The sequence below is a fragment of the Haemaphysalis longicornis genome, unplaced genomic scaffold, assembly GCF_048455015.1.
Source record: "Haemaphysalis longicornis isolate Haplotype H1 unplaced genomic scaffold, Haemaphysalis longicornis Haplotype H1 scaffold_12, whole genome shotgun sequence".
Classification (NCBI taxonomy): Eukaryota; Metazoa; Arthropoda; class Arachnida; order Ixodida; family Ixodidae; genus Haemaphysalis; species Haemaphysalis longicornis.
Window position 1 is genome coordinate 101,464,721 of NW_027526225.1, and position 12,774 is coordinate 101,477,494.

The 12,774-nt window shown below is 44.3% G+C and overlaps 1 protein-coding gene across 1 annotated transcript in view; it reads left to right on the plus strand.

The window, feature by feature from the left end:
* The window catches only part of LOC144163111 (lysosomal protective protein-like), a 32,879-nt gene extending 23,822 nt beyond the window's left edge, over positions 1 to 9,057 (plus strand). The window contains exons 9-11 of the mRNA XM_077693919.1: positions 2,744 to 2,903; positions 4,843 to 4,935; positions 8,752 to 9,057. Of these exons, the coding sequence (XP_077550045.1) occupies positions 2,744 to 2,903; positions 4,843 to 4,935; positions 8,752 to 8,835 (337 nt within the window). The 3' untranslated portion in view covers positions 8,836 to 9,057. The remainder of the gene's footprint in view (positions 1 to 2,743; positions 2,904 to 4,842; positions 4,936 to 8,751) is intronic.
* The last annotated feature ends 3,717 nt before the right edge of the window (positions 9,058 to 12,774 follow it).

Sequence of the window (12,774 nt, forward strand, 5' to 3'; positions counted from 1 at the left end):
AACAAAAATGGCGCGTTCAAAACAGCGCAGAAAGACTCCAGCACATGCGAGATGAAAGCAAGCAGAAAAAGAACAAACTCCGGCTCATGCTGTTCCAGGTATAACAGGATGCAAAAGATAAAGGAATGGATTCGAGCCGTCTCAGCAGAAGGCGCGCGAGCACGGTGAAGGCGGGAAAATCGAATTGCGTTGAGCAAACCTATGTTCGATTTATCAAGAGAGAATTGAGACTGGGAGGGGAACAGCGTGACGGATGGTAGCAAAGAGCGAAGAACGGCCCCACAGCCCGTATGGCGAATCTCTGCTATGAACTTTTGACATCTTTCACATCGAGTGGAACTGCTTTCCTTTTTCATAGTACGCCACCAATTATGTCAATTTCTCGGTACTCTTAGCTTAAGGTACGGTGTTTACATTAACACCTGGTTATTAAAGATCCTTGCCTGAATGATTACAAAATACGCGTAAAATTAAACCGGTAAAAAATTCTCCCACAATTGTGCATGGAGGTACAGCCTACAGTGGCAGCTGTTGAAGCACGTTTGTGTGGTTGGGAGGCCACTAAAAGGACAAAAGTAAATGCGGTACGCCCTACAGTTGTCGCTGCTAAAGGGACCCTGCAACATTTTTTTTTTCAAATTTTTTTTGAAATCTTAAGTGCTTGCAGAAGGTAGTCACCCAACGCGCCTGGTACTTAGATTATGGGGCCGCAAAGTACTTCAGCCAAAAATTGCTGCTCTGTGTCCATCAGATAACTTTTAAACTCCCTCAAAAGATTTTTCTCTCTTTCCTGGTCTTGACGTTCTTCGACGGCTCGAATTACATCACTAAGGCCTTTTACCGGCTATTGGCCGGTTTTCCTCACGTTGCAACAATGAACGCTTTGCGATAGCAACTTTAAAAAAATCCACAAAAACAAAGCAGACATGGAAGACATATCTGGTGCGACGAGCAGATGACGCACTGCCGCGCCGTGCTGGCGATAACTATAGCTTTCGTAGTGGTTCGATACTTGAAGGAAAGAGTGAAAGCGCTTATCGAAAGTGTTGCGGGGTCCCTTTAAATCAAAATCAATAAATGGCCACTTATTGGCCTGCTTCGTTGAAAATGTCGTCGAAGGGCCATAGCATTCCGCCGCCCCTGCCTCGCTACTGCCTCTCCCCTCCCACCCCTCCTGCCCCCCACGCTCTTCCATTTTCTTCTCGCTCATTCCATGATGATTAATGTGTGGGTTTCTTCCATTCAATTGAAATTTCCCGCGGTCACTCTGCTCCCGCACCATCTGTTGGGAAAGCGTGAATATTTTTATGCACTGTTTTTGATATAGGTTCACCTACCACGTGAGATATCTCAATGATGACTGACTAACAAGAAAACTATTTGTTAGGATACCATATTTTATTCGTTATAACTAATGCGCCGAGTAACATTCAAAGTAGCATGTTGGCTGACACCATCACTGTCTTGTTGAATAATCGAATTAGTCACAAAAATTTGCTTTAAGTCATCCTGTTACACCCCAACCTTGCTCTTTAAATAAAAATCTTAATTATTCTCTCACAGCTGCATTTTTTACGAACGCCCAAAGAGACCAAAATTCATTTTCAGCGATATCTGTCAGGTCACGTTCCCAGAAAATCATCCATATTTCGAGATTCGCGAGAAATTGTTGACATTGGCTTGGATGACACGTGTCTTCACAGAAGATTCATTAATGTGGAGCATTAATTTACACCAGAAAAAGCTCCTCACAACGCTAACAGCATTGGGAACTGGATGACGTTATTGTCGGCTTGTCACCCGAGAGCAGCAGACATTAACAGCGAACGAACAGACAGTAGTTTCACGAGCGCCGAACTCTACCAATATAAAAACTGTGAAATAAGATTTTTAGAAAATCCGTTAAAATTCCCAGCACTTGAGTATAGCCGTCCTTGAACTCGGTACAATTTCTAAAGCACAGCTTTTCTGCCTCCCTGATGGCGACAGTCCACGGCAAAGCCCACTGCAGGAAAGCCAACATTCTCTGACGATTATGGTGATCATGGGTGAAGGGAAAGATATTTGAAAAGTGAAGCTTTCTCTGGTCTAAAGCCAATGTTGCGGAAGTCCAAAGTCAAAATCCGAAATCCCAATAGTTACCCCCAAAAGTCGCTGCAGGAAAGCCAACTTGCACAAAGCGTTTCTCCAAAGACACATCAAGCGCCTCCAAAAAAAAAAAAAGGCACTTCGTTGTAGGAATCGAACCAAAGTCCCTTCGTTATCAAGCGGACGTATACCCGGCTGTGCCTTTGTTTATTGCATTGCGCGTTTTCGACACGGTCAAAACAGTTTGGCTTTTGAGCTGACTGACTCTTTATGTGTATTTTCATAGGCAACAATCAGGCCAACTTCTGACAAGAAAAACATTTGCGAAAAAACCCCCGTACGAAAACAAAACGTATGTTTTGTGGAGCGTTTTTAAGTATCAACCTTGTCCGCAAGGCAAAAGTGGAAAGATTGTCGAAGGTGAAACATATATTCGTCTGTCAGAGCAATATTAGCAGGGCTCTGACATAACCGTTAGCCTTCGTCACCGGTGGCCAGGAGGTCCGTTTTTCTGGGGCACTCGTATTATGTAATGAAAAAACCGTTGTAAAGGAATAGCAGTGTCTTAAAGAAAAACGAAAAGGCATTTCACATCTTCCGACTCAACAGCGCAAGTGCCCTTTATAATACAGGCGTCTTGGTATCGTTTCTGCAGTAGTAACATCACCTACCACCAGCAACACGAGACAATGCGACAAGTTGTTCAAGAGCTGGCCAGCTCAGGTCGCCTTAAGACGCTCATCTACAACGGGGACATTGATATGGCGTGCAATTTCCTCGGAGACGAATGGTTCGTCCGCAGCTTGGGATTTGAGGTAAGCAAAGGAGCCGCCCAACCTGCTTAGGATGCTTGCTCTTGCTGTCTTAAGCGGCAGAAAACAGGTTCAAAAGAACAAATTTGTTCAAATTATGTCAGGTTTTAAACTATTTCATGCACATGCGTTTTCATAATTGAGGTGCATCATAAGCAGTAACGCAACTGGCATAGTATCCTGAAGTTTCGTACGCAGCAGCAAACGTAATTCGTCCTGTACTCTTGCAAGCATCAAAAAGAAGCAACTTGTGAATTTTAGTAACCACTATGATAGAAGCTTTAACCCGCACTAGAACGGTTGACGAAAGAAGTGTCGTCTCTTTTAACCAAGATACTTTCTGTACTGAACCGCATCGCCAGTGCGCCCCGCTTGACCAATGAATTGGAAAAATTTAAAAATTTATCCAAAAATAAATGTAAAATGTTTGCGCCCAGCAGAATCCGTGCCATCCTGACAACCCTCTCCAACAAAAGAGAGAGGAGGTTATTAAACGGGCACGTTATTAGTAATGCTACACTTAAATTCGTTTAAGCCTTTCACGGCTATTTATTCCTGACATTTGCTCGGGTAAATTTACGATATCCCGAAAAAAGGCATAAAAATGCCACTTAAAACATCGGCGTCGCAAATCATAGTCAGTTTCGTCTGTTCGTGCTCCAAATGTATGTTTTCAATGTGCACGTAGCTGCCTCCAGCCGTCCATGTTGTGATATCATCTGCGTATATCATCAGCGTATAAAGAGAGGAGATGGGGGAGTTTTATCATTGCTCCATTGAATAAGAATGGCGATAGGACCAATCCCTGAGGGGTGCCACGATTACCCCGGGAGATGGCAGCCGGATCCATGCCTCTACCACAAGTTTCGCTCGATGAGATTTTAAGAAAAAGAATCGCCTAAGTATCTTATGTGTCAGCATCTGCGGCAGGAGCTTCGTAGAAGGTGCAATTAAACTAGGTATGATGGCGTGGTGCTCCCCCCTCCCCCCCCCCCCTTTACACTCACATCCGGGTCACAGACAACTGGAGATTGCCCCTCTCAGCAGACCGCCATTTTTAAACCCTGCCCCCGGAAACGAAAGATGGTTTTTCTGTCTTCCTGCTGTGTTATTTTGTTTTATATTCTGCAAAGATTTGCTTAACAATCATATCATGCGGCGCCCATGAGAATGAAGTTAGAGAAATTATTAGGCAGGCAACGGTAGAATGTCTTACCTACAAAGTCCGGTGGAGAGCCATGTTAGTAATCGTGCCTATGATTCATGTAAATATATTTATTTGATCGGATTTTGGCGTAATGAGAATTGAATGCATTTAGAAATAAATGACAGAACGCGTACGAAAGTATCCAAAACGGACAGGTAATTGCCTTTGAGGCGCTTCCTTTTTAGAACATTTATGATATTTCTAGACATCTACTTTTGACCGGAGGAAAAACCGCACAATGTTGCAAAAAAATTTGGTAATTTGGCTGCTCCAATTATAGAACATTGTGCAAAAGCAGGTTGCATTCCTGGCTATAAAGTTATTCCATTACACCACTCCGGATATGTGCTACTCTGAGGGCGTGTCTCTGAGTGCAAGTTTTTCAGAGCATGCACGCAGGATTCAAACTTTCGACAGATTTCTTGTGGCTTACCATTATAATGCTTGTGCTCTAAGAAGTTGAATAATTTATTTACTAATTTACTGCTTCATATGATCTAGTGCTTTCGCATCAAATAATGTACAGGAGAAGAGGCTCCGGTGACTGGGGTATGTTTGCGTAATTGGAAGTATACAGCTGAAGATACAAACAATATAAAAATGCCAACCACCTAACCAAGCGAGTTTAGTGAAGCTCCTGCGCAGTTTTTCGATACATCACTGCTGTTTCAAGGCTGTTCGAACAGTCCCGCCGCCATGTCAACATAGCCTATGGACTGATTTTTTTTTCGACAGCCCACGTCCGACTACAGGATGTGGTATGTCGGCCCCACGATCGCCGGATTCGTCCAGACCTTCGAAAATGATGTCACCTTCCTTACCATCAAGGTGATGTTTTGCTTTTCTAGAATAAACCTCCAGTCGCTCGACTTCGCGAACGCGCTTTCGATTGCTTTGGTGGCGGTGACGGCGAAAAAAGCGCAGTTAGAAGACGCAAAATGGCGAGGTATCGCACAGAAACCCAACGGAATTGTCAGTTAGGGTAACTCATTTATTTAGCGCAGCACCACTTCCACTGATTTTATTTTTCTTAAGGGTTCCCAGTGTGTAGAATTTCGCGAAAATGGCAGCACCTAATTACTGCCGACAATGCTGTCTATGTTTTGACCCTCTTGGTAACACCAGTCATTGGTTTCCGGCGAAACGCAGTCACTTGTACCAAATTTCTGAAGAGATTTTTTAACAGAGTATTAATAATAAATATCAATTCTCGCTTCTATTCAGTCATTATAGAGTCACTGAATCCATCTCAAGAAAAAAATTAAAGCGGTAGGTAGCACCACACTGAACTGCCACCGACCAATTATGGTGTCATTAAAAGCAGTGAAGGCCTGATCAGCTTTAACTGGCACTCGTTGCATACTTTGAAAACGAAGGTCTTTCGTCCTTTTCTTCTTTCTCTTTTTGCCAGAAACTGCGTTCACCGTAACAGGATGATACGAGTGCAAAGCACAAGCTTTGTCAAATGTTTCGAGCCCAAAGTGGCCGATACCACAGGAGCAAACTACAGCGAAGGTTTATTTTACCTCGCAGATATTTCTGTTACATCCATACAATTGATGGATTAAGAACACTACTTTAATTCACCTCTTTGTCACACAAAGAATGTTTTAATGCGATTGCACAATGGCTGCGTGCGGTTACCTGTCGTTCATACTGAAAGCGCACTGGTCTCAAAACAATCGAAAAAACCTACTGCTATTTTGTTTGCACGGTCTTGTTTTCAAGAGACGCTGACCTTCTGCTCTGAAGGCATCATTCTAAAGCCCCCAGTTCCGAGGCCGGGCGCCCTCCATGTCGACCTTCTAATGTTCTTGCACTATGCAGCGCGTTCACAGAAATGTAACTGAAATGTTAGGGGTGTGACAAAATTTTATTTGCGCTTTGTAGTCGTGGTACGTTTGTAAGAAGTATATCAAATTTTCTGGCTTTGGGCAGGGCGGCATGCGTCGCAGCGGCTAGGCACGAATTAGTGTTCTGGGAATTTTTTTCGTTGTTTTTTTTTTTGCGGGCATTGTATATTTCCTGGTTCGGGTGACCCCTAATGCGCGAAGCATTTCCGCTTATTGAGCGTGACCGCGTACGCACTTGCTGTGAATATTCGCGATACTCTATATTTAGGCAAACGAAAACAGAAAAAAAAGATTAACAGTGAGGTACTTCGATATAGAATGACGGCAGAAATGGCAGGGACACTCACGAGAAATACAAATTCACTTCGCGGAAAGGTCCTCTAGTTTTGCTTTCTACCACATAAAAAATATTCTGAGTATAAAATGAGTTAATTTAATGAAATAAACTAGCTGGAACACGGCCACTGGACGCAGTTGAAGTAGCGTAACATACTTGGTAGGTTATGTTACTGATACGTGCTGCTGTTATGGAAATGTCTGACACACGCAACTAAAAAAAACGGAATTCCGAATGACAGACTTCGTTCACTGAGATCGAAAAGTAACGCATTGACCATTAACCCCTATGGAGGGATCACTGCGAGAACGTAAAATCTTGGCAAAAGTTTGTAGGCGAAGACAGAAAGTACCAGGCGAACAAGAAATAGTAATAAAAGCTTACGCATTGAGTCTCACGTAAATATTTTATTCCAGAATAGTGGTGACTTCTTACTATTATAAAATGACTCGCGTGCACTTTAACTTTAAGCTTTTTGTTTGAAATGTTTGTGGCCCGAATCTTCTGGCACGCCCTAGAATTTGACGAAGTCTGTACATCACTTAAACATCTTACTCTGCCGTATCTCACCTGTCGAATACCTGTCGAACATCTTATTTGTCGAATAACTATTTTCTCCGAATAAAAGCTTTGTCATTGCATACGCTTTCATTGGATTCTATCGGCAGAACCTGTGCACGTACAAACAAAAGGTAGGAGAAGCAGTAGTCGTCTTAAAGCAGCCATGAAGAGAAAACACAAGTTTGGTTCATTCAAAAGATTGCCTCGTTATAATCATACTGACACCAATTTTAACGTAAAATTCGCTCAAATAAGCTACATCATTACGGAAAAAGGGAATGGCCATGCGACCCACTCGTTCATTTCCCGCAACAGATCCTATGATGCCATACGAGCTAGCTCTGCGATGGCGGAGGCCGGCGAAAGCAAACGGAAATTAGGCAGAGCTTATAAGCTTGCCGAACGAGCTATTCGCGCTTAAATTTAGAACACATTCTTTTTAAAGCCTTAAGAATGGTGGGACAAACAGCGGAAGTTACGAAAGCCCACATAAACATAGAAGCACCGATGTGCACTGCCTCGGTACTGATTCGGTACTGTACTGCTAAACCAAGCATAGTACGCACAGCGCACTGTGCTTGGTTTAGCTGCACAGGACTGCAGGGCTTCTGGGTTGTTTCAGACAACACTGGCCGATTGACGCCAGCAACGGTCTCTTACGTGACCATATTTGTCGAGCTAGCACTATGTTCCACGAAACGATTATTTTCTTCCTGAACAAAAACTAGCCGAGGTTCAAATACGGTCAAAAACAAATCAAAGGCAGAAAACGGCTTGCCACGGAATGGTTGCGCCATCTAGGTTCACTAACGGTAAACGAGGCTTCCCAATCGGCTGCTGAGCGGTCGGTTCCGGTGATGTCATTGCAGGCCACGAAAATGCACAATTTAGCGGGAGCATCAAAAATTCAACAAAATAAATTACTCACTGATTAAAGTATCGTTTGCATTCGGACAAGCGCGGGGTGCACTATAAAAGATGAAATTTTTCGAATAACACAAACTTGTATTTTGTCTTCATGGCTCCTTTAAATGTCTATTGCACCAAAACCAATGTCGGCTATATTTCCGAAAAAAAAAAAAACAATTGGTGGCGATCAGACGACAGTGGTATGAATGGTGGGAGATGCAACGCATTTATGAATCACTGGTAGCAATAAAGTGTTCTTTTAATTGAAGATAGATGCGCGGGTGATACTTGCTATAGCAAAAAAAAACTGCTTGCAGTAGACAATGTTTTGCTCCAAAATTAGAGATCCTACCCGAGCCTATACCTCGTGGCGACATTCGAAGTGCAACAGTAACGAAATGTTTCAGTAGATGGCACCTGAGCAGCAGAACGCGCGAAAATTGAATTGGCTTGAGCAACCTTCCATCGTGTACATTGAGGGAGGAGCGAGACAAAAGGAAAAGAGCGTGAGAGCTGGGTGCTGGGTCGGGAAGAGAGGCCATTCCTTTGCATGGCGGCAGTAGACTGTTGTCTTTCGACGACATTTGCAGAAGTGAGCAGATACGCGGGCAATTTTTGTATTACGATGTTTTCTCAGCATCATCTCCCCAGAACTTTATGTTGTTTACGTTTCTTCAACCTACGTCCCAACATGTTCTTAGCTTCACGTAGACGAAATGTCAAACCGATTAACGAAACGTTGGCACATTGTAAGTTGGATTTCTTTACACAACACTGCATTTGCTTTTTTTTTTGTATAGAGTAGCGAAAGTTAATTGCCCCAGACCAAGCAGCTTGTTATAATTTTAAATATTTTTAAAAATTCCGAGTGAAAGGCGTTAACCCTGTGTTACGTGGGTGTTTTGCAGATGACTTCAGAGAGAAATTGTTTGCCAAGGGGCGCCTATTCCTGGAAAATAACGTCGAATTTAACATTTTTTACAGGGCGCCGGCCACATGGTTCCCTTGGACAAGTCACCGGAGTCTCTGCACATGATCACCAATTTTCTTACCGATAAACCGTTCTGAGATTACCCACGGAGCGTGGGGCAATCAATGGGCCAGAGCGGAAAACGATTACGGGAAGGAAAACTTTAAATAATCAACAGTATACTTTCGCTCTATTTTTGCGGGCGTGTACATGGTCGAACTCATTTTGATGATGTGCTTCCACAATAATAACCTAAAAAACGGAGCGAACATTGTGGTGCAACTTTTTGCACAAATAAAACGTGCGTTTTGAGAGAGAAACATGCAGCTTTTTTTGTTGAAATGTAGGTATTAGAATGTTTCAGTTTGCACAGCGCCTGGAAGACAAGGGAGATACGGCACCAGACGTCTTGACGCAGTGGGTGCCTGATTTGATGATGATGATACCCTAAAAGTTTTTAGTGCATACCTACAAGGGGGGATTGGTCAGGGCTAAGTACCTTACAGTAATTGATTTATTCTGTCCGCGTGCTTCGGCTACTTTCAAGATCAGTGCGGTAAATGATAAATATAGTGAATACCATGCGGTGATGGCAATAGGCGCTGCAGTGATGATTTTGATGATGATTATGAAAATTATGACGCCGATACTAGTTGTTTTGGGGTATTTCAGGGCAAGGAATATGGTTCCGTGGTGTGAGCAGAACCGTGCCTATATTTCTAGCTGCACTCATCGAAAGGGTTGTCGTTTTAGGAATCGGTGTCAATGTGGGCGTGGGGCATTAGATGTTGGTCGGTGCCCTGGCTGCCTAGGACGTTGCAGCATTAACCGACCAGTTAGCGTGGAAAGTTGTCCCATGGTGTTGAGATGAAATGATTTAGCTTGCCAGGAACTGTAGCTGGTTTTGGTTTAAAGAAATGAAACGAAGGAATTGAGCAAATTTCAATCTGAATAAAAGTTGCAAAACGTATAGAGAGCATTTGGGTAGCTTCTGCAGAGCTGGTAATGGGGCCTGCCATGCGCGTTGCTGGTAGCATCCTTTGAGGAGGAAGTTAAGTTCAATGCCCTCTGCCTTCGACAACGTTTTGCGTTCGACAAGCCATGAGAGCTACTGGATCGATCAGTGAACGAAAAAGATAACATTTGTTCCTCTAAAAAAAAACCATACACTTTCAAAGAATCACGCATTCCGGTAAAAAAAAAATCTCACTGGGACAACGCGCACATAATAATGTGTGGTTATAAACGCCGACCTACGCATCTGAGAACAGCAAAAAAATTATCCCAGCTTCATTGACTTAACATCGAGAACGTTGATATCAACAGCGAATTTGCCTGGCGTTCCCTATTCGTAAGGCTAAGCCTCAGAACTTCTCGAAACCAGCAGATCGGTTTGCGCCAATTCATTCTTGCCGCGTGTTCCACGACCCATGTTCCATTTGGGTCGTGCCCCCAAACGGAACATTTTTTTAGTCTTGAAATCAGAACACTGCCACTAGGCGGGACACTTTTTTCACGGGGTATTTTTATATTTGCTTTAGCCAAAATAAAGCAGCCGAGTAGTTTTTAATTAAAAGGTCAATGCAAATATCACTGATGTATTGATGTCTTGCCTCAGATATGCTTGAAGTTTTTTTTGTTGTTCAACAATGTTAACAAGTACAAACTTTGTCCCCAGATCCACTAGCTTAGAAAAGCTTTGCCTATAGAGGAGTCTCGTTGAAAATTTCTTTTGACTGGCCGCTTGAGTGCTTGGTGCTTCCTTTCCTCCTCGCTAGGCTGTGCCATCTCCACATCGCTGCGACAGCGTTATTACATTTCGTCCCATGAAAGCCTCAACAAAGAACAGTTTCGCTGTTGAAATGGCTTACTCTTTAACGCGAATGTCTGACGGTGTGTCGATAGGCAATGGTTTGTTTATGCGGTTTTAATGTGATTTCTTAGTAACAAACGAAAACCTGATGACTGTGAATGTAAGCGATGTGAATTTCCTCAGAAGCATTTAGAACTGAGCGCTCTGTAAGGAGGAGATCAAACACAATGTCATCATTACCAGTGTCGGAAGGTCAAAAGTATCGTTCATTTTTGTTACATTGAAACCATCACGACGGACGGAGAAGAAAAATTTATCAACCACTCAAAAACATGACTATCACAGCACCATGAGATATTCAATCATGCTCCATTAAAGATATTCTACCAATAGGACGGTAATGGATCCCTGGTTTGAAAGGGCGCTGTTTAAAATAAAAAGAAAACGCTCCGCTTGGGTCGAAATGATCGAGGAAACATCGACCCCGTGCCTCCTTGCTTCGCTGCAAATGATGTCGAACTTTTTTGCCCCAAATGCTATGCGATTCCTCCTCGTCTCTCCCCTCTAACTCCCCATGCCCTTCCACTCCTCTCTCCCTCGTCACATTCACCTTCTGTTTTTTGCATCCTCTCCATCGCACCTTTACACGATTCTACCTTCTCGGTCATAATCTTTTCCCCTTCCCTTCGATCATCCAACAATCCCACTTCCCTTCCACTTCCCTCCCCATCACCGTTCACTTGTACTTCCCTCTATTCTCGCATTCCGCTCTACTGTGGCCGTAAACCCTCCCCGACGTTCTCTTCCTCCTGCCTTCTCCTGCCTCAATAATTCATCTCCTCGAGCTTTCCTTTATCTTCTTCCTTGCCCTCGTGCTGTACCCAAATCCCCCTCCTCCTCCTATTCAACTCGCCATCTTCCATTCCCCTTCCATCCCAATCCCTACCTTTCTTTCCGTCTCTTTCCCCTGAGAGGCCTCACCATGCTCCCTGATGTGGTGCCGGCCACAACCCACGATCCGCGTGAGTTAACAGCTGAAGTGTTTAATACCTCTACGTTAAAATAAAGACTACAAGTAGAATGCAAATTTGGGCTAGTTGGTACATTACGAAAACGAAAACTGCGCTTATAACGAGGACACAAGGGAAGACGACTAGACACACAGGGCGCAGACTAGCAACTGATTATTTATTTCAGTGAAAACACATCATGAAAGAAACTGCGATCCACGCATGTGCGCTAACGTAGGGAGCATAACGAAGATAAACAACAAAAAACCAAAAACCACAGCCAAAAAACTGAGCGCCACAAGGGGAAAGGCGGGGGGAGGGGGGGGGGGCAAGAAACACACCAGGCATGCGCAATCGCTTGTTACATAAACAAAACAAGGCGAGGGCCGGGGCAGTCCAACGGCACTAAAAATCACCCCCAAGAGCCCTGTCAAGATACGCGATCTCGGTGCTTACTAGAGACACCGAAGGTGAACTGACGCAATCCTCGCCTTTTTTTAAGATCGCGTACGCTTCAAAAATCTCCCTCGTGTGCGCACCCCTCTAACTCCTTATCACTTCGCATTCTTCGAGGCGTAGCGCAAAACCTTTGCAGTCTTTACAGTGGGTGGCCAAGATGCTGCCGGTAAAAGTGCAGAGGCTGTTGGTGTGTTCCCTTTACAAACAGTGACTTTACAAAGAGTGAAACCAGAGATTCTGCGAGCCGTTACTTCGAATTGGCGGGGGCGACATTCCGAACGCAGAAGCAGCGTCGGCCAAGAAAATGCCTACCGCTCGTGTGTGCATGCCTCGCGACGAGAGCCAAGCGTCCCCTGTGTCCGTTTGTCAAGCCAAGCACACCAAATTAGGGGGATTGGCCAAGATTGTGGCGACCGCCCAGCAGAAAAAAACCCCAAATTACCTAGAGCGCGTGTATGCGCGCCTCGAGGCCGCCCCCATCGTCCCCCGCCCACGTTTGTCAAGCCAAGCATACCAATTATAGGGAGATTGACCAAGATTGTGCCGACCGCCCGGCGGTTAATAAAACCAAGAAAATGCCAAGTGCACGTGAGCGCGTGCCTCGCGACTACCGCCCAGCGTCACCTGCGCACGTTTCTCAAGCTAAGCACACTTAATTAGGGGGATTGGCCGAGATTGCGGCGACAGCCCGGCAGTAAAGAACCCCAAAAATGTCTAAAGCTCGTGTATGCGCGCCTCGCAGCCATTGCCCAGCG